The sequence below is a fragment of the Miscanthus floridulus genome, chromosome 19, assembly GCF_019320115.1.
Source record: "Miscanthus floridulus cultivar M001 chromosome 19, ASM1932011v1, whole genome shotgun sequence".
Classification (NCBI taxonomy): Eukaryota; Viridiplantae; Streptophyta; class Magnoliopsida; order Poales; family Poaceae; genus Miscanthus; species Miscanthus floridulus.
In genome coordinates this window covers 98,223,312-98,244,615 of record NC_089598.1, presented here as the reverse complement: position 1 = coordinate 98,244,615, position 21,304 = coordinate 98,223,312, and the positions used below count along the sequence as shown (strand labels likewise).

General features: G+C 44.1%; 1 protein-coding gene and 1 pseudogene across 1 annotated transcript; one reads left to right on the top strand and one right to left on the bottom strand.

The window, feature by feature from the left end:
• Window positions 1-827: 827 nt before the first annotated feature.
• LOC136526455 (zingipain-2-like) lies at window positions 828-5,973 on the bottom strand. Its single transcript, XM_066519118.1, is given in 5 exon segments — window positions 828-1,076; window positions 1,253-1,395; window positions 5,076-5,121; window positions 5,124-5,314; window positions 5,445-5,973. Coding segments are annotated over 5 exon segments (1,158 nt in total).
• Window positions 5,974-13,238: 7,265 nt separating this feature from the next.
• LOC136529751 (polyubiquitin 11-like) lies at window positions 13,239-13,728 on the top strand (annotated as a pseudogene).
• The last annotated feature ends 7,576 nt before the right edge of the window (window positions 13,729-21,304 follow it).

The following is a 21,304-nucleotide window of genomic DNA, read 5'->3' as shown; positions in this document are numbered from 1 at the left end:
AGCGCTCCCAACAAAAGAACATATGTAATTGATGATGATTTGTAGTCATGGATCAACAAAACATAAATACGGTCGAGGATTTAATCAATCTTATGTTTCATCAAATATATACTGAACACTAACATTTACGATGTGTAATAAGTATTATTAGATTAATTATGAAATGTATATTTCTTTAATAAACCTATTTTGGGGATACATATGTTGAAATTGGTTTCAATAAACTTAGTATAACTTGAGATTGATTTACTACTCGGAAAACAAGATTTGTATTTTTTAGATGGAGGGAATATGTATGCTAACTTGTGATGAGCCTAGAATTTGGTGAGACTACGTACTCCGTTCCTTATACTAATATTAATTATTAGCTTGTTAGGAATACAATGGTAATGAATCAAAACTCATTTCATTGTATAAATAAAAAATGAGTGGGAAAATGATGAAGATGGACTAACACGTACTCACGTTAAAAAGAGAGAGAAACCCCACAGATGATTGATGTATAGTCAAAAGCTCAAACAACTACTTAGTACATAACCGTTACTTGCATTACCCCTCGCAAATGAGCTAAGTTTATTTATTTAATTTATGTTACATATGGTATTATCTCACTCACAAAATAGAAGCCTTATTGATATCTTTTTTATGTTCGTATACGTACACACCATGTACACGTGGGGCAAAAGATGCCAAGTGTAGATTTGATATTCTACGATCAACAATTCAACACCAGCATCAACTAGTGTATCAGGCAATCAATAGCAAGGGGGGCATTTTCACATATGATGTGGATGACCTGCATGTTTACACCAGAACCATCTCTAGCTCTAGCACAGACTGTGCGGTCCTATCCGCCCTGGGGCGATTCTACTGGGTAGTAGGCCGGTATCCATGGCGATGCCGCACTTGCCCGTGGGCGCGGCCATGTTGCGCCTCATGCGGATGTAGCCGGCCTCGCCCCAGCTAGCGCCCCACGAGTTCTTCACGATCCAGTAATCCTTGTCATTCTCGTTGCCATAGCCCACCGCTGTGACGCCATCGTCTAGCTTCGCCCCGCATATGCCGTCGAAGACACCCTGTTGTGTGTGGGGGGAGTAGAAATAAAGTTGAGGGCAGGGGGAGGCGCAAAGTTGCTATGCTGTTTCGAATGAGTTTCCCAAAATACATTCTCTAAATAAACAAACAGATGGCCTATATGCATGTTGTTTCCCTAGTCGTGGCGTGCATTATAAGCGACGTTTTTTATTTTTACCGATTTATAGAGCCGGAAGGAACGGCCGCCTGCCTCGATGGCGACGCTAACAGGCTGATTGGGCACCGCCGCCTGTAACGCCTTCTCATTGTTGGCTGGCAACACCCTCTTGTACGAATTTATGGACACAACCTTCTTTTTATCTACATAACAAAACATGTACAAATATCCATCACCATCGAAGCAGCGAGCACACTTCTACACAAACTTTAATGGAGGCGGGCGTTTTTGATTTTCCGCGGCGGGCAAAGCCGTCCGCCGCGGCCTAGAGGCCACGGTAAATCGTGGCTTAACCGCCGCGGTTAATCGATTTACCACGGCGGGCGGTGTAACGTGCCCGCCGCGGTAAATATACTTTTACCACGGCGGTCACGTTGAACCGCCCACCGCGGTAAATTATTTTACCGCGGCGGACACGGTACACCGCCCGCCGCGGTTATGTTCGTTAGCCGTGGCGGGCATTATTATTTGCCCGCCTCGGTAAATTATTTCCTGAATTAAAAAAAATACAGCAGGCATATAATTAAATTCAAATTCAAATTCAAATTCAAATCACATCCAGATTTCACAGATTAAACTTAAAAAGTATGCAGGCATTACACATGAGATAATATACATATATATACATTCACTTAGTCGTTCTTGTCATCGTTAATTCATTACATTTACATATTAAAGTCGTTATACATGCCCTAAGGAGTAATCTTGCGGACGCATCATCGTGGGCCATTTCCTCAGCCTCTCGTACTCCGGTAAAATCGCTAGCTGGCTGTTCTCATTGAAGAACGTGCTCCCTTCAAGCACGCATTTGTCTAAGACAAACTTACATATGTCCGCCTTTGTCTGCTTGAAGGAGTGTTGGGTGCTCTGCACGTCTCTCCACCAGTTCAATCCATTCTTGAGCACCCTCCAACTGCTGCTGTACTGCTTGCACTCCCTCAGGTACTCACAGACGTAGAAGCCACAGGTTTGTGATCCTACCGGTTGTTTGGCACACTGCATGATCGATACACAAGCATTAGAATACAGGCATTAGAACGCTTATGAACAGAAAGCACAATTAAACCTTTTAAATACTTACCGGAAAGTTGCGTCTGATTTTGATGCGGTTCTTATGCTTAGCCTTAAAATTCTCTGTTCTTCGATCATAGCATTCAGGATCCTTCACGTACTCCTTATAAGCGCTATACGAAATGTACTAGTATTAGGCAGGGCATTAGAACGCATATGAGAAGACAGTTCAGTCACTTACACTCTGAGGCAATCTTCAAAGGCCTTGTACCCTTTTAAGTTTGGCATTCTCAACGAATCAAATACGCAGGCCCTGCCATCCTGAGGGTAGATGATAAATGCAACCCAGTGACCCTCGAGGCCTTGGCTGCGCCATTGAAACAAAATACAGGTTACAATGAGAAATAATAATACTAGCTAGCTACCCATTTATCTCTACAGGCATGTCTTCGACTTACCCAAAGTGGTAGGCAGCTACGATACACCCATTTTTCCTGATCTTCTTCATTGCTCCTAGTATGTACCTTGAAATGTTCAACTTCTCATTGTCCATCAGTTTCTTCCTGTGCGCCTCTCTCTGTCGCTTGGTCAAGTCTTTCATGGTTGGATGATTGTCATCTAGGTGGTAACCAATGATGACTCTTTGAGCAATATGCATTGGAGATAGATAGATAACATCAAGTTTTAGTTCCTTGGATATATAGGCCATCAACCTGCAAGGACAAGCCATCATGGCATATATAAGTAGTCTTGACCGATTCAAAGGCAGGTGATATGTGAAACTCGCAATTCATCACTTACATAGAGAACAAGGTGACTTGGGCGATGTCAAGGTCTTGTTCCCGTAGTAGTCTGTACATGTCGTGGAAGTCCACGGGGAGTTCTACATCGTTGCCGGGCAAGTGGAAGTACTCCGCCACAACCTTGACTAGAAAACCATGTAGGCCAGCTTTTGCCGCTTCCATGTACCGACAGTGCTGGACTTTTCCTGTGCGTGTAACCCTCTTCTTCATCGTCCTGCTGAGCCGAGATCTGTTTGGCCACACTGCTCTTCTTTGCCCCCTTCTTGTTCTTCTTCCGACCACCCCGCAAGCCTCCCTCGTCTTCTGTATCCACGCGACAACCATCATTTTTCTTGTACCGACTAAAGCCGCAGTGCGGACAACTCGTCAAATTCTCATACTCATTGCCCCGATACAGGATGCAGTGGTTAGGGCATGCATCAAACTTTCTAAGCTTCATCGCCACTGGCCGGATCAGCTTCTTGGCCCGATAAGTATTGGCGGGCACCTTGTTAGCCGTTGGGTACGTGGTGGCAAGGTAGCTTAACAACTCATTGAAGCTAGTGTCAGACCAACCATGACGAGCCTTCAACATCAACATATGGAGGTTAAAACGGAGCGCCGTGCACTCCTTTGGACAATCGCCGCCGTCCTTATAGAGAGGATCAACTGCCGCCTGTTTCAACTCTCTGAAATTCTCCAACCACTTTGGGCAACCCAACACAACGTCGTCTTCATCGAAGTGTTTGACTAGATCTTCAACAAGCTGCACATCCTCGGGTTGGCTCACAGTATCCTGACCATCACCACCGTCGCCGGCTTCGTCGGCCATGTCTTGCATTACATCATCCACCGTGATGTAATCACGACAACTGTTGTCACTGTCGGCTGGCGCAGCTGCTGCGGAAGGATCTTTATTCACCGGTGGTGCTGTCGTCGTCGGCGTCGAAGAGGTAACTCCAGATGCAGCGCCACTCGCATCAACTCTTTCGCCGTGAAATGTCCAGACTGTGTAGCCCTCGATGAAACCATACATGATCAAATGAGTTTGCACCTCGCTGTCTCGGTGGGCTTTCAGGTTCTTGCAACGAGAACATGGACATATGGTTGTCATCCGCTTCAGTCTCTCACGGTGAGCTTTACCAGCCGCAATAAACTTCCTTAATTCAAAGAGGTACCGCGGATCATTCACTCTATCGATCTGGTACATCCATTCCGATCTATCCATCGTATCTGCGAACATTATCCATCACAATCAACATTAAATAAAGAAGAATTAGGAGAAATTGATGATTTTTACGTCAAAAATCATGAAAAAGAGAGGAAATGACGATGTGAAAGATGAAGCATGCATCTATGATGAATCTAAAGTTAAAGAAATACATGACATCATTTTTTCCATTAAAATTGATCTAGATCTAGATCTAGATCTAAAAAGAACTCTAGGTGATGGAAATAGAGAGAGAGGATGGAAGGAGAGAGGGAGAGCCTTTATGAACCTCTTATGATGTCCTCCTCCCTCAAATCCAAGCCCTTCAACTCAAATCAAAAGTTTTCTCAAATTTTAGGGCAAAGCCTCCCCCATGAGTTTTGAGAGAGGAAGACCCGTGGAGAAGAAGGAGGGTCTGAGGTCTGTATTTGTACAGGCTTTACCGCGGCGGGCAACATAAAACGCCCGCCTCGGTAAATCAAGTCTTTACCGCGGCGGGCAGTTTAAAGAGCCCGCTATGGTAAACCGTATTAACCGCGGCGGGCTATTCATACCGCCCGCCGCGGTAAATAACGATTTCCTGCGGCGGGCAGGTAAGGTTGCCCGCCGCGGTAAACCAATTTCCCGCAGCGGGCGCCCCGGTGGCCGGCCTCGCTGGCCGGCCACCGGTTAACCGTGGCGGGCAAAAAAGGTGCCCGCCACGGAGCGTGTTTTGGCCACGCTGCGCAAATTGATTCCTGTAGTAGTGGCAGGTTAGGTGTTCATGCAAATTTACTGCAGAAACAGAAACTTAATTACTTATATCATGACAGTACCGTACCGACCTTGTTGGCATCACAAGTGCCGTCACGTCCGGTGAAGGGGTATAGTCGGCCTCGGTGTCGATCCCGCCATTGCTGATAACCCACTGGAAAGCGTAATCCATGCGTCCGCCGTTGCAGCCATGGCTGTTGTGGTCGCAGTCGATCAGCTCCTTCTCCGACAACTCCACGAGCTTACCTGTCACGATCTTGTTGATGCCCTCCAATGCGGCCACCGCCGAGAATGCCCAGCACCCACCTGCACGCGTCTCTCACGGGCGCAAAGATCATCCATCAGTCAGATACATACCTAGCTCCATATTCTTACCGGAGATGAGAACTTCATAGCTCGATCGATCTATGGAGCACCGACGATCGAGTTTACGGACCGCATGCGCCTTGGTTCCTGACGCTGGTGACAGCGCCGCTCTTGCGCCAGTCGACGGCGGCTGGGACGGCCTGCGGCTCGCCAGCGCTGTGCAGGTCGAAGCGGGTGCTCCGCCCATCGGCGGCGTCGTCTGCCGTCGTGTCGTTGTGGCGGCTCTGCTGGAAGCCGAGGACGCGGCCGCGGAACTCCTCCAGGGTGAGGTCGGCGAAAGGGGTGAGGCCGAGGCGGAAGCCGTGGAGCCCCAGGTCGGCCTCGGCGTTGCGGGCGTCGATGTAGCGGAGGTTGTCGCGGGACACCTCCAGCCGCAGGAGGTCGTCGTCGTCGTTGCCGCGCGGCGGCCTCGGCGGGTGCTTTGACTTCAACGCCTCGTACAGCTGCCGCACCTCCTCGTCCACCCGCTCCCACGGCGCCGCCGAGTGGATGCTGCGGGGCGCAGCGGAGACGTCGACGGCGGCCAGTGCCACGGCCAATGCCACCGCGAGCATTGTGTCCGCCATCGCCGTGGGCGCAGGGGAGCGTGCTGGATGCATGGGCGCTCGAGAGCCGGACTGGTCTCAAGTCTCAAGACAAGTGCTGTCGTACGGTCGCGTGGGTCATCTCGGTGCCTCAGCCTGTGAAGCGAAAGGGTCAATTTATAGCCACGCGGGACGCCAAGTGGACCATCCGGGCACACCCACGGCGCCAACCAACAACCGTTGACGCGATTGTAGAGATAAGCACCACTAGAACTACGAGTCTACGCCGATGCTTGTTTTGGCACGGTTTCTAGTTAGTTTTTTAAGTAAATAAATTACACTATTGTTTTCTAAAATATTACACAATTCTTATCTAGATCCCCAAATTATAAAATTGCATATCTATGTCCTGAATTATTTAAGTATGTCATTCAAGTCCAAAACAGTCACGTCACGGTCCATTAATTAACGTGACGCTACAACATGAAATTGACATGTGGGTCCATAGCTATAATTATAGGGACGGTGCCTAAACTATAGTGCGTGTCAGTATGTCGCCCGGTCCAACCATATTGGCAGATGGCATCAATACATTTCTCTCCAAGATAAGATGAAAAGCAGACAATAAGAAGTTCAATGGCAAGCAAAGGCTGGCAATCCACACGATGATGAATGAAGCGTGAAGAGGTTGCTTTAGACAAGGATTACGTTACTTTAATAGATTATCAAGGACCCAAATGAGTAATTTTATAGTTTGGGATCTAGGTGAGAATCACATGATAGTTTACACCATCCCTATAATTATGAGTTATGGACCCACATGTAGATTCCACGTTGGAGCGCCATGTCAGCTAACGGATTGTGACATGGCTGTTTTTTTTGGCCTCGTGACATGGCTGTTTTACACAAAGCCTTACGGACATCTTATTTACATCTGTACACATCACACGCGGGATAAAAGGTGCAGAGTCTAAACTTGATATTCCACAATCAACACTAGCGTCAACTAGTGTAGCAGGCTATCAATAGCAAGAGGGAATCCATATATGATGCGGATGGCCTACATGTCTATGCCAGAACCACATATATAGCTCCAGTACAGATTGACCCTGTGCGGTCCTGTTCGCCCTGGGGCGATTCTTGATCAGGTAGTACGCATCCATGGTGATGCCGCACTTGCCCGTGGCCACGGGCACGTTGCATCTCATGCAGATGTAGCCAGCCTCACCCCAGCTAGCGCTCCACGAGTTCTTCATGATCCAGTAGTCCTTTTCGTTCTCGCTATAGTATAGCCCACCGCTATGACGCCGCTGTCTAGCTTCGTCCCGCATATGTTGTCGAAGACACTCTGTTGTGTGTGTGAGGGTACAAATGAAGGGGGGGGGGGGGGGGGGAGTTCTTAGACTGTTTGAATGAGATTTGCAAAATGCATTTTTTAAATAAATGGCTCAAATGAGTAATTTTATAGTTTAGGACCTACATGAGAATCACATGACAGTTTAGACGGTTCCTATAATTATGAGCTATGGACCCACATGTCGGTTTCATGCTGGAGCGCCACGTCGGCTAATGAACTATGACGTGGCTATTTTGCACCGGGATGACATACTTATATAGTTTAGGAACCTTATCTGCAATTTCATGGTTTGAGGACCTGGATGAGAATCGTGTAATACTTTAGGCACCACCGGTGTAATTTATTCTTAATTTTAGTTGCAATAGAGAAAAGACAGGGATCTACGTCAACTTAAAGAATGTTTATATAGAAGATATAACTGGATAACTGAGAAGCGGATGAGTTGTTTTGCTTCTTCTGGAATTTGACATAGTGTAATTGTTTTGACCCCGGCTTCTGCTACATTTTGTTTAAGTGAAGTACCGTCATTGTCGTAGTTGCATAAAAGTGTGATTATATATATAGGAGCTGACTTTGTGCAAAAACAAAAGGTGGCCAAATGATGAAAGCATATATAATGGTGAATTTAAGCCTTTTTGCTTTCAGAAATCAAACATCTTCGATTGGATGGAACTGGATTGCAAGATATGTTAATGGGATCGGTGATGTAATCTTCAACTTTTGTATTATGCATTTGCATGTTTGCTTATTGGAGAAGATTAAGGAGGTGAGGCGATCAACAAGCCAGTATCGCATTCCTTCTAAGACGTGCATATAGCCAAAATCTCTAATATATATCTCTTACAATTCTAAACTCCATATCTCAATATGCAAGTTGTTCACTTCAGCAATGCACTATCACATGCAATTAAAATCCACTAACATATGGAATTGTGATATCTACGTCAGCAAGGCATACAAAGCATTTTATTGTCCATGTCAACATGCCACGCAATCCACTAACATTAATTTATAATACACTATGTGAAAAACAGTTTGTAGCAACGGGATAAATTTTTTTGTAGGGGCGGCTGGTGATGAAGCCGCCCCTACAATGGCGTGCTCGGGACCCACGAGACCAGCCGCCCCTACAAATGGAACAGCAAGGGCGGCTGGTGATACGAGCCGCCCCTACAAATGGGGCGAATTTGTAGGGGCGGCTCACTCACCAGTCGCCCCCGGTGTTGCTATTTGTAGGGGCGGCTGGTGATTGAGCCGCCCCTACAAATGCCCCACGTATAAATACCTACGATTTGTAGGGGCGGCTCAATCACCAGCCGCCCCTACAAATGACCCACATATAAAAAAACTACAGCACCTTCTTTCTCCTCGGGTCACTCACTCCAACCCATGAAAGAAAGGTGGGGAGGCCTTAGGCACCTTCCAAAAATTGCTCTACTAAGAGGGGAAGATTTTGGTCTCAAATCCTTTGGTGGAGAGGTTGTAGAAGGTAAGAAAATGCTATTCCACTTTTTTTGAAGTTTTAATGGTTGGTTAGTGAGTAATTAGAGTTTTGCTTTTCTCTCTCTTCTATGGTGCTTCACGGCGAGAACCGACCTACTCGACCCTTCTACCGACGATGCACTCCTGGCCTTAATTGGCCGGATCGTGCCTCCAGCGCTGTTACTTTGAAGAAATTAGAGTGCTCAAAGCAAGCCATCGCTCTGGATACATTAGCATGGGATAACACCATAGGATTTCGGTCATATTGTGTTGGCCTTCGGGATCGGAGTAATGATTAATAGGCTACGTTTTGCGAATCGCGGGTCGTAGTTAAGTTTTGCGTGTTTCATGCCGCTGGCAATTCCCGGTCGCGCATTGGTCACGGGGCGTTCGGCGGGATTACCTCGCTTTCCTCGCTCACTCGCAACACAAACGCGGGAATACGCAGAAACAAACAGGGCCATATGTATGTTCTGGTCGAATTTGAATTGTAAATTTATTTTTTTTTACGGGGAAATGTACTGTAGGGGCAGTTCTAGACCGAACCGCCCCTACAAACAGGTATTATAGGGGCGGCTGGTACTACAGCCGCCCCTACAAACAGGTTAGTCATTGCAGTCGCCGAAGATGATGGTGAGGCCCCTTGCATGTAAGTGTTGGCGTGGGTGAGTCATTATAGTCGCTGAAGTGTTGTCGAAGCCCCCCTCTTGCTGAAGTGTTTGCTGAGAGCGTTGTTGGGGGAGCCCATGAGGTATATGGGCCAAGTATCCCCTGGAAGAGGCCCAACTGGTAGCTAGAGAGTAGTGTCACGTGAAGTTCAACCCCTCCATGGGGTCACTTGTAAATAGCCATTGCTTGGTCACTAAGGGCAAGGGACCTCACCTTCCACTCATTTTCACCTGTTCAACACTCTAGTGTGTCCCCTCTCTACCGCCGAGCTCTTTCCTCCCTCCCTCTCTCTCCCTCTATCTCTCACTCTTGTTCAGAACCGCTAGTTCCAACATAATGGACTGGGAAACATATTCTCGTAGATATTCGACATGTATGAGTATTTTTGTTCATAAATTTTGTCTACTTAAATGTTTATGCCCACAATTCATTAAGAATTTTCATGTTTTCTATAAAACCAAAAAAAGGAATAGCTTCCACTATAGCCCGCTATAGCTTTTGGAGAAGGTCGCCGCTAAATATCATAGCTCGCTATTTAAAACATTGTGCCCCACGTGTCAATTATTTGTAGTCATATATGGCCGTAGAATGGATGACGAATTACCCTATTTATAACTTATGCTTTGCACATTTCAGAATTGTACAATCTTGAAGATATATAAGATGTTAGGAATATAGAAACTCTAATTAGTGGGGAGGCCTTAGGCTGCATTTTGCGAATCGCGGGTCGTAGTCAAGTTTCGCGCGTTCCATGCCGCGGGCGATTCCTGGTCGCGCGTTGGTCGCGGGGCGTTCGGCGGGATTATCTCGCTTTCTTTGCTCACTCGCAACACGAACGCGGGAATACGCGGAAACAAACAGGGCCATATGTATGTTCTGGTCGAATTTGAATTGTAAATTTAAAATTTTTAGCGGAAAATGTACTGTAGGGGTGGTTCTAGACTGAACCGCCCCTACAAACATATATTATAGGGGCGGCTGGTACTACAGTCGTCCCTACAAATCGATTTGTAAGGGCGGTCTGGGAACCGCCCCTATAAATACATGATTTGTAGAGACGGTTTGGTAGGAGCGGCTGATCAAACCGCCCCTATAAATGTTCTTGAGCCGCCCCTACAAACCCTGTGTGACGTAGTGATAGTTTATTCCTTTGTATATTTGTAGAGACGGTTTGGTAGGAGCGGCTGATCAAACCGCCCCTATAAATGTTCTTGAGCCGCCCCTACAAACCCTGTGTGACGTAGTAATAGTTTATTCTAAATTTTTCATAATTCATGCAGCAACGAGCGGGTTATGCTTCTAGTTTGTTATATATATATATATATATATATATATATATATATATATATATATATATATATATATATATATATATATATATACACACGCGCGCACACACCGATAAAAATCTCTAATTTATGGAATTCCTTGAACAGTTGAACCGCAGAAGCAATCCAAACCATCTCCTTTAATTCCAATTTCATTCTTGAACGCCAGCCAGCAATCTAGCATCAATCTACATCGATCCAAAGTTTTGTTGCTTGTTTGCGACTGCTTGAATGAGAAGTGTACGCCCACTCCATTGCAAAAATATTAAGTGTATTTTAGTTTTATCATATATCATATTTATAACAAATTTGTTCTAACTTTGACAGAGTCTATTAAAAAATACTGGCGTGCACTATGTCAAACAAACGCACTATTGAGAAATATTTCATAGTGATTTAATGAAACTAATTTGGTGGTGTCCAAGAATCCAAGTTGATGGATTTTTTAGTTATAAAGTTAAACAAAATTTAAGTTAAAACACCTTACACTTTTTTGAAGGAGCAAGCTAGGAGTAGGCGAGTACACACGTGCATGCGTGATCCGAACGTTGTTTGGGTTCAGTCGATCCAGCGGCGGTACATGCCGGTTGGCTTCAAGTCTGACGGCGATTTGTCCACCTCTCTCTGACCCAGTGTTGTTCTGTTGGAGAAGCTACCCGAGAGGAGACCATCTCTCCGCAGTCCGCACCGCAGATGAGCTAGTTCAGCGAGGGCAGGGCGTCATGGGCTCATGGCTGATTGGTTGCATTTTCACATTCTTTTTTTTTTTGTGCGTGCACATACACACAATCTAATCTAATTGGAAACAGTCGTGGAAGGTGGAACTAAAAAAATTGTTTAGTTGTACTCTCTGGCTAGGCAGAGTAGAGCAGAGTTTCCTTTTGGTTGTCTTATGAGAGAGCTGAATGCATTTCAAAACTCTTAGGCTGCGGAATTCAAACTCAAAATAGGTCTTCAACACAATACCTATAGTCTCTAACATAGTACCTGTATTGAAGACTCATTTTAGGTGCCAGGAGAGGCATAACTCAAAATAGGTCTTCTGGAGACTCATTTGTATAAAGGGTTGTCTTTTGAGTCTTGTTGTTGGAGAAGATAAAAAATATGTATTGAACCATTTGACTGTAGCGCTACCCAAAGGACGAATGTGTCTTGTATTTTGGGTCACGGTTGTTGGAGACAGTGTAAAGCTTTTTTTTTTTGTTTTGTGTTTATTTTTTCTTCATTTCACAACAACAAGATGCGAGCTTAATATATTTCCATAAAAGGCAAGTACTAACCTGGAGTGTTACCTGTTTTTTCCTGATTTTGGATTTTTCCACAGTATGCATAAAAAACTAAATTTTAGAAGGAAAAAACAGCGCATAAAAAGTTCTCAATGTTCCATCTTAAATTTCTGGATTCCTATGATAGTCTGTAGAAATTTTCACAATTTTGGTCGTTTGAAAAGGTACGGAAATAACGATTTAACTAACTAAATCACCCTAATAAATAACGATTAGTTATATTAGATAACGAGCGCTTCTATGTGGTCCGAATGGTCAACATCGATTAGTTATATTAGATAACGAGAGCTTCTACTAGCAAATAAGCATCAAAATAAGTTTCATAAATATTTAAACAATTTGAGAGAGATAAATTGGACCTTTTTCTTATAGGGAGCGAGTATCAACTACTTGCCATTGTTTCAAGCTCCCATTATCTATTACAATTAGTTGATACCATAAGATAGAGCACGGTTTTAGAAAATATCTTTAACTAGTTTCATAATTTTCTATGGTTAAGGAAATTTTCTATTGTTTTTCTAAGATTTATCTAGAATTCTAGATCCTGCTGTTCAGAGGGATGCTTCCTGATTGCTGGTTGCTATTCATATAATTTTGAGCTTGTTTGGTTGCTAACCAGAGCATCCCCAGGCCTCCTATGATGATCACTGATTGTTGTGGTATTAAATAGTTTCATTATTATGTATTCTATGTCATTCGTGTATGTTGTTACTGCTGCACAGCTGCACAATTGCTTAATTGGATCCTCCTATATGTCACTCATGTAGCTCTTTTTGCTAAATTGTTGTATCCCCATGTGGTTTCGAATTTTTTTTAAGGTACTTGAAAGCTAAATATTGTAGTTCTGATACCTGCTAGTATGATTTGCTTCAAATTTAGTTGTCTATTCTACAACATTGGATGCGTAGTTAATACTCATGGGATTTTCATTGATTCTTTTCTGTTCAGATTTTGCTAAATTGTTGTATCCTCATGTATATGCGTTCCTATTTTTTTATGGTACTTGAAAGCTAAATATTATAGTTCTGATACTTGCTAGTATGATTTGCTTCAAATTTAGTTGTCTATTCTACAACATTGGATGTGTAGTTGTTAATACTCATGGGATTTTCATTGATTCTTTTCTGTTCACATTTAATCGGTCTCCACATAGTAATTTTATGTGTCCTTAGAGGTACTGTTTATGCTTACCTCACTTCTGTTCCTTCATTTTTGCAGATGCAGATCTTCGTTAAGACCCTCACCGGCAAGACCATCACCCTTGAGGTTGAGTCCTCGGACACCATTGACAACGTCAAGGCTAAGATCCAGGACAAGGAAGGCATTCCTCTGGACCAGCAGAGGCTCATCTTTGCTGTCAAGCAGCTTGAGGATGGTCGCACCCTTGCTGACTACAACATTCAGAAATGAGTCAACCCTCCACCTTGTCCTCATGCTCAGGGGAGGCATGCAGATCTTCGTCAAGACCCTCATTGGCAAGACCATCACGCTTGAGGTCGAATCTTCTGACACGATCGACAACGTGAAGGCCAAGATCCAGGACAAGGAAGGCATCCCCCCGGACTTGCAGCGCCTCATCTTCGCTGGCAAGCAGCTTGAGGATGGCCGTACCCTCACCGACTACAACATCCAGAAAGAGTCGACACTCCACCTTGTGCTCAGGCTCAGGGGTGGTATGCAGATCTTTGTCAAGACCATCACCGGCTGAAAGCTCTAGTTTGGTTTTGGTTAATTGATGAAACCCTAAGTGCTAACCTAGTTTATCAAAGTGATTATGAGATAGGTAGCACTACTCTAAGTGATGAAGCAATGGCGAAGATCATGACGATGGTGATGGCATGGTGATGATCAAATGCTTGAACTTGAAAAGAAGAAAGAGAAAAACAAAAGGCTCAAGGCAAAGGTATAAATAGTAGGAGCCATTTTGTTTCGGTGATCAAGACACTTAGCGAGTGTGATCACATTTAGGTTAGATAGCCATACTATTAAGAGGGGTAAAACTCGTATTGAAATGCGGTTATCAAAGTGCCACTAGATGCTCTAACTCATTGCATATGCATTTAGGATCTAGTAGAGTGCTAACACCCTTGAAAATACTTGTGAAAATATGCTAACACATGTGCACAAGATGATACACTTGGTGGTTGGCACATTTCAGCAAGGGTTAGAAACTTCACCGGTGGAGTGTCCGCCCGTAGAGTGCGGACAGTCCGACGGTGCCACCGACGCCCTATACAGAAAAGACAGGGGTTCACAGAGTGACTGGACGCTGGTGGCGCAGTGACCGGACGCTGGGGTCCTGAGTCCGGTCAGTAGCAGCAGTGAGCACGCGTCTTGGTCTTGTGACCGAACGCTGGCTCTAAGAGTGACCGGACGCTGGTAGGGTGCGTTCGGTCAGTGCTGACGTACGTTGACGTGAGGCGCACAGAGAAAACGTTGAGTGACCGGACGCCGGGTGTGTCCGGTCGAGCATGACCGGACGCGTCCGGTCGTGAAATTTCGTGTTTGGAACCTTACTAGAAATGACCGGACGCTGAGGTTCAGCGTCCGGTCACTTCGCAGCAGTGCGTCCGGTCATCACTTAACCGTTGGGATCAGACGCTCAGTATTTGAAGAGAGGAGACACGTGGCGTGCATCGTGCGACCGGACGCTGAGGTCTAGCGTCTGGTCGGCCCGTGTTCAGAGTAGTGAGGAGCCCAACGGCTCTATTTCGTGGGAGCTTCTATTTAAGCCCTATAGCCGGCTCAAGCTCACTCTCTTGGCCATTTACATTGACATAGCAACCTTGTGAGCTTAGCCAAATCCCTCTCACTCATCTCCATCATTGATTCATCATCTTTGTGAGATTGGGAGAGAATCTAAGTGTATTGCTTGAGTGATTGCATCTAGAGGCACTTGGTGTTCGTGTTTTGCTGCGGGATTCACTTGTTGCTTTTGGTGGTTGCTACCACCTAGACGGCTTGGAGCAGCGGAGGAGGATTGGCACAAGTTGGTGATTGTTCGTGGCCATCTCCGGTGATTGTGAGGGGGTTTGTACCTTCCCCGGTGGAGCGCCGAAAGGTAACTCTAGTGGATTGCTCATGTCATTGAGTTACCTCACTTGTGGGTAGGTTCTTGCGGTGTCCAATTGTGTAGACGAGGTTCGTGCAACACCTCTTAGCCACCGAACCACCAAGTGTTGGTCGACACAACGGGGACGTAGCGTGTTGGCAAGCACGTGAACCTCAGGAGAAAATTGATTGCCTCTTGCCCTTTGGTATTCTCCCGGTGATTGATAAAGTATTCATCTAGTTATTGGTTTACTCCTCTACATGGCGGTATAATCACCTCACTTACTCATTTATATTTTCGCAAACTAGCTATAACATGCTCTTTAGTGTAGATAGAATTGAGAGCTTGCTTTGTGGATTAGGTTCATCTAGTGGAGCTCTTTAGTGTAGCAATTGTGAGAGCTCTTAGTGAGTAGTGACCTAGTAAATTATATGCCTAGTGATCATAATAACTAGAATTATTGGAAAGGTGGCTTGCAACCCTTGAAGAGCTAGAGCAAGTTTGTATTTCGCTATTTGTTATACTAATCAAATTGCTCTAGTCGGTTTATAGATTTTTTAAATAGGCTATTCACCCCCCCTCTAGCCATATTAGGACCTTTCAAGTGGTATCAGAGCCGTGGTCACCGTTTGATTGAAGGCTTAACAACCTCGGTGTCAAATTATGGCTCAAGTTGTGTTCAACCATGTGGGAGGTAAACCATCATTCTTTGATGGCACATGCTATGATTATTGGAAGAGAAAGATGATGATGTATCTTGGTTCAATCAATGATCAAGTATGGGAGGTGACCGAGAATGACTATGCCATCATTGATCCCGATGACCCCACCAACCAAGACAAGACCAACAAGCAATGCAATACAATGGCTCTCAACACCATATACAATGCCATTGATTCCAAGGTGTTTGAGCAAATCAAGGATTGTGAAAGAGCAAATGAGGTGTGGAGAAGATTGAAGGAAACATATGAGGGCACATCGGCGGTGAAGAGTGCTAAGTTGTACATTCTCAAGGATAAGTTGACAAGCTTCAAGATGAAGGAAGATGAGAGCATTCCAGAAATGTTCCATCGGTTGCAAGTGATTGTAAATGACTTGAATGCCTTGTGAGAGAAGATCAAGGATGATGATGTCTCTCATCGGTTCTTTATGTGCTTACCTCCAAAATTTGAGATATTGAGATTGCTTATCATAAGAGGAGGATTGAAGGAGATTACCCCTAACCAAGTACTAGGTGATGTCATGACCCAAGAGACATACCGTGTGGAAAGGGAGGGGAATGACAAGGATGACAAGAAGGAAGAAGAAGACAACAAGAAGAAGAAGAGTATAGCATTCAAGGCTAGCTCATCATCATCCAAGAACAAGGGCAAGTCCAAGAAAGAATCGAGTGATGATGATGATCTTAGTGATATTGATGATGAAGCTATGGCCCTCTTTGTACGCAAGATGGGAAAATTCATGAAGAAGAAGGGCTATGGTGCAAGAAAGAGAAGAGATCACACCAAAAGCAAAAATATATGAGAAGATGCTACAATTACAAGAGTCCCGATCACGTTGTAGCAAATTGTCCCTACAATAGTGACTATGATGAGGATGAGAAGAAGAAGCACAAGAAGGATAAGAAAGAAAAGAAGGAGAAAAAGGAGAAGAGAATGACCTTCCAAAAAAAGAAGAAGGGTGGAGGCTATGTGGTCACTTGGGATAGTGATGGCTCTTTGGATAGTGATGACTCTAGTGATGATGGCAAGAAATCTATCAAGAAAGCATTAGCAAGCATCGCCATCAACAACAAGCCCTCCATCTTCGACACTCCTTCGACATGCCTCATGGCAAAACCTACCAAGGTAAAATATGATGTGAGTGATGATGATGAATGTGAAAGTGATGCTTGTAGGAGTGATGATGAGGAGGAGGAATACTCCAAGGAGGAGCTCATGAACATGTTTGAGCAAGTGCATACTTGCTTTGAGATGAAGAGAAAGAAGTGCAAGGAATTGAACAAGAAAGTCAAATTTCTTGAGCAATCCCTTGATGAGCTCAATACCACTCATGAGAGGCTAATGGAAGCCCATGAGAAGCTTGGCAAAGCTCACTCTAAGCTTGAAAAAGTTCACTCCTCTCTCATCGAGCAAGTCAAAGAGGAAGCCAAGAAGGAGCAAGTGATTGTATCATGTGATGTGAGACTAACGTGTGATCTTATTGATGAATCTTTTTATAAGCCCATTATAGTTGCTCCCACTAACACTTCTTGTAGCACTACTACCTCTACTTCACCTTTGAGTGATGGTCTCACATGTGATGCCTCATTAATGGTGGAAAATGAGACCCTCAAGAAGGAGGTGAATGAGCTCACTTGTGCTTTAGGCAATACCTATGGTGGAGATGCCCGTTTGCTAAAGTGCTTGGGTAGCCAAAGGTTTTCTCTCAATAAAGAGAGATTAGGCTATACCCCCAAGAAAGGCAAGGCGGCCTTTGTCACTCCCAAAGTTAACTTTATGAAGGGCAATGATCGGTTTTACAATAGATGCAAGCAAGTTGGGCATGTAGAGCAATATTGCAAGATTAACAAGAACAAGCTACCTATTGTATCCTCAATTAAATTTGATTCTTGTTACATACTTGTTAAGGATGCCAATGGTGTGAAGGCTAAGTTCATTGGTACACCAATTGTGGACCCAAAGAAGAAGGCTATTTGGGTACCAAAGACCTTGGTAACTAACCTTCACGGACCCAAGCAAGTTTGGGTACCTAAAAAGAATTGATCTTCTTTTGTAGGTCAATTATAAAGTCGGATGAAGGCATTGGGTGCTTGATAGTGGGTGCACACAACACATGACCGGTGATCCAAGAATGTTCAATTCAATCAATGAAAACAAGAGCAATGGGATTGATAGTATCACATTTGGTGACAATGGCAAAGGCAAGGTCAAAGGGCTTGGTAAGATTACAATATCCAATGACTTGAGCATTTCCAATGTGCTACTAGTAGAGAGCTTGAACTTCAACCTTTTGTCGGTGGCTCAATTGTGTGATCTTGGTTTCAAGTGCATATTTGGTGTGGATGATGTAGAGATTATAAGTGTAGATGGTTCTAACTTGATATTCAAAGGATTTAGATATAAAAATCTATACTTGGTTGATTTCAATGCTAGAGAAGCTCAATTGACAACATGTTTGATCACTAAGTCTAGCATAGGTTGGTTATGGCATAGAAGGCTTGGTTATGTTGGAATGAAACAATTGAACAAGTTGATTAAGCATGACTTAGTTAGAGGCTTGAAAGATGTCATACTTGAGAAGGATAAACTATGTAGTGCATGTCAAGCCGGAAAACAACTTGGTAACACACATCCTAAGAAGAGCATGATGAGCACATCTAAGGCATTTGAGTTGATGCACATGGACTTATTTGGACCAACCACATACACAAGCATTGGTGGAAATAAATATGGATTTGTGATTGTGGATGATTTCACTAGATACACATGGGTATTCTTTCTTGTTGACAAGAGTGACGTGTTTGCAACATTCAAATCATTTGTCAATGGCATTCACAATAAGTTTGAAACAACCATCAAGAAAGTTAGAAGTGACAATGGTAGTGAATTCAAGAACACTAGAATTGATGAGTTGTGTAATGAATTTGGAATTAGACATCAATTCTTGGCCAAGTACACTCCTCAATCAAATGGCTTAGTTAAAAGGAAAAATAAAACTTTGATTGACATGGCAATATCAATGTTGAGTGAGTACACTCCTCACCGGCTGAAAGCTCTAGTTTAGTTTTGGTTAATTGATGAAACCCTAAGTGCTAACCTAGTTTATCAAAGTGATTATGAGATAGGTAGCACTACTCCAAGTGATGAAGCAATGTCGAAGATCATGACGATGGTGATGGCATGGTGATGATCAAATGCTTGAACTTGAAAAGAAGAAAGAGAAAAACAAAAGGCTCAAGGCAAAGGTATTAATAGTAGGAGCCATTTTGTTTCGGTGATCAAGACACTTAAAGAGTGTGATTACATTTAGGTTAGATAGCCGTACTATTAAGAGAGGTGAAACTCGTATTGAAATGCGGTTATTAAAGTGCCACTAGATGCTCTAACTCATTGCATATGCATTTAGGATCTAGTGGAGTGCTAACACCCTTGAAAATGCTTGTGAAAATATGCTAATACATGTGCACAAGATGATATACTTGGTGGTTGACACATTTCAGCAAGGGTTAGAAACTTCACCGGCGGAGTGTCCACCCGTAGAGTGACCGGACGCTGGCTCGAAGAGTTACCGGACGCTGGTAGGGTGCGTCCGGTCAGTGCTGACGTACGCTAACGTGAGGTGCACAGAGAAAACGTTGAGTGACCGGACGCCGGGTGTGTCCGATCGAGCATGACCGGACGCGTCCGGTCGTGAAATTTCGCGTTTGGAATCTTACTAGAAACGACCGGACGCTGAGGTTCAGCGTCCGGTCACTTCGCAGCAGTGCGTCCGGTCATCACTTAACCGTTGGGATCAGGCGCTCAGTATTTGAAGAGAGGAGACACGTGGCGTGCATCACGCGACCGGACGCTGAGGTCTAGCGTCCAGTCAATCTGACCGGAGCGTCCGGTCGGCCCATGTTCAGAGTAGTGAGGAGTCCAACGGCTCTATTTCGTGGAGGCTTCTGTTTAAGCCCTATGGCCGGCTCAAGCTCACTCTCTTGACCATTTGCATTGACATAGCAACTTTGTGAGCTTAGTCAAAGCCCTCCCACTCATCTCCATCATTGATTCATCATCTTTATGAGATTGGGAGAGAATCCAAGTGCATTGCTTGAGTGATTGCATCTAGAGGCACTTGGTGTTCGTGTTTTGCTGCGGGATTCGCTTGTTGCTTTTGGTGGTTGCCACCACCAAGACGGCTTGGAGCAGCGGAGGAGGATTGGCACGAGTTGGTGATTGTCCGTGGCCATCTCCGGTGATTGTGAGGGGGTTTGTACCTTCTCCGGCGGAGCGCCGAAAGGTAACTCTAGTGGATTGCTCGTGTCGTTGAGTTACCTCACTTGTGGGTAGGTTCTTGTGGTGTCCAATTGTGTGGACGAGGTTCGTGCAACATCTCTTAACCACCGAACCACCAAGTGTTGTAAAGATTTTTTTTTTTAAAAGGTAGTTTTTGACGTGGGTGTAATAAAACACACACAATCTAGTGAATATTAATTAGTACATTAGATTGCGAGACCTACGTGTCTAGAAAAAGAAGAAGCAATTGACCACTTTCACCAACTGTTGCAACTCCAAGTACGATTTCTCGAGTGATAAAAAAGTACGTTTTCTCAAGAATAAACCAAGTAGGGAGCATCAGGTAACCGAGAATAAAAACTGCAAAAAAGAAGAATACCTCCTTGAAATACTAAAATATGAATAAATTCCTCTGACGGTCTCAAACCTGTTGAGTTGTATTATCCTGGTCCCTAAACTTATAAATCCATCGTTTATGTCCTTTAACTTGTTTGTCGTGTCATTCCAGTTCCTAAAATCACAAATCACATGTTTAGGTCCTCAAACTTGTTTGACTATGTCAACCCGGTCTCTAAATTTGCTACTCGCTAATCACCTATTTAGGTACTGAATCTCTGTTCGCGTCTCACTAGCTCTAAGACTCGGACATACATCGAGGATATAAACAGGTGATTTGCGAATTTAGTGAGCAGAATGACATAATTGAACAAGTTTGAATACCTACACAAGTGATTTGTGAGTTTATTAGGGACTATGATGACATGGGCAAATAAGTTTAAGGACCTAAAGGGACAATTTTTCGAGTTTAGGGACCGGAATGATATAGCGAAACAAGTTTGAGAACTGCCGATTGATTTTTTACTCCTTAAATAATTTCTGGTTAACCAAAGTGCCCAACAGGCCAACACATAGCGGCCGGCCTCCCTAACAGGATTATCAGTTTTAATTCTTTACTAAAGTCTCCTAACTAATTGCCAAATATGTTGACATGTTACGGAGATTTGGGTAGATCCAAAGCTGCCTGAAATACATGCATATATGGAAAAAAACAAGCCTAATTGTCTCCATCTTAATCACAAAAACAACAAGTTTTACTACTCCCTCCATTACAAATTATAAGATATTCTAGCTTTTTCTAAATACATATCTTTTACTACGTATCTAGACATAATTTGTATCTAGATATGTAGCAAAAACCATGTACGCCAGAAAGTCTTATAATTTAAAACCGA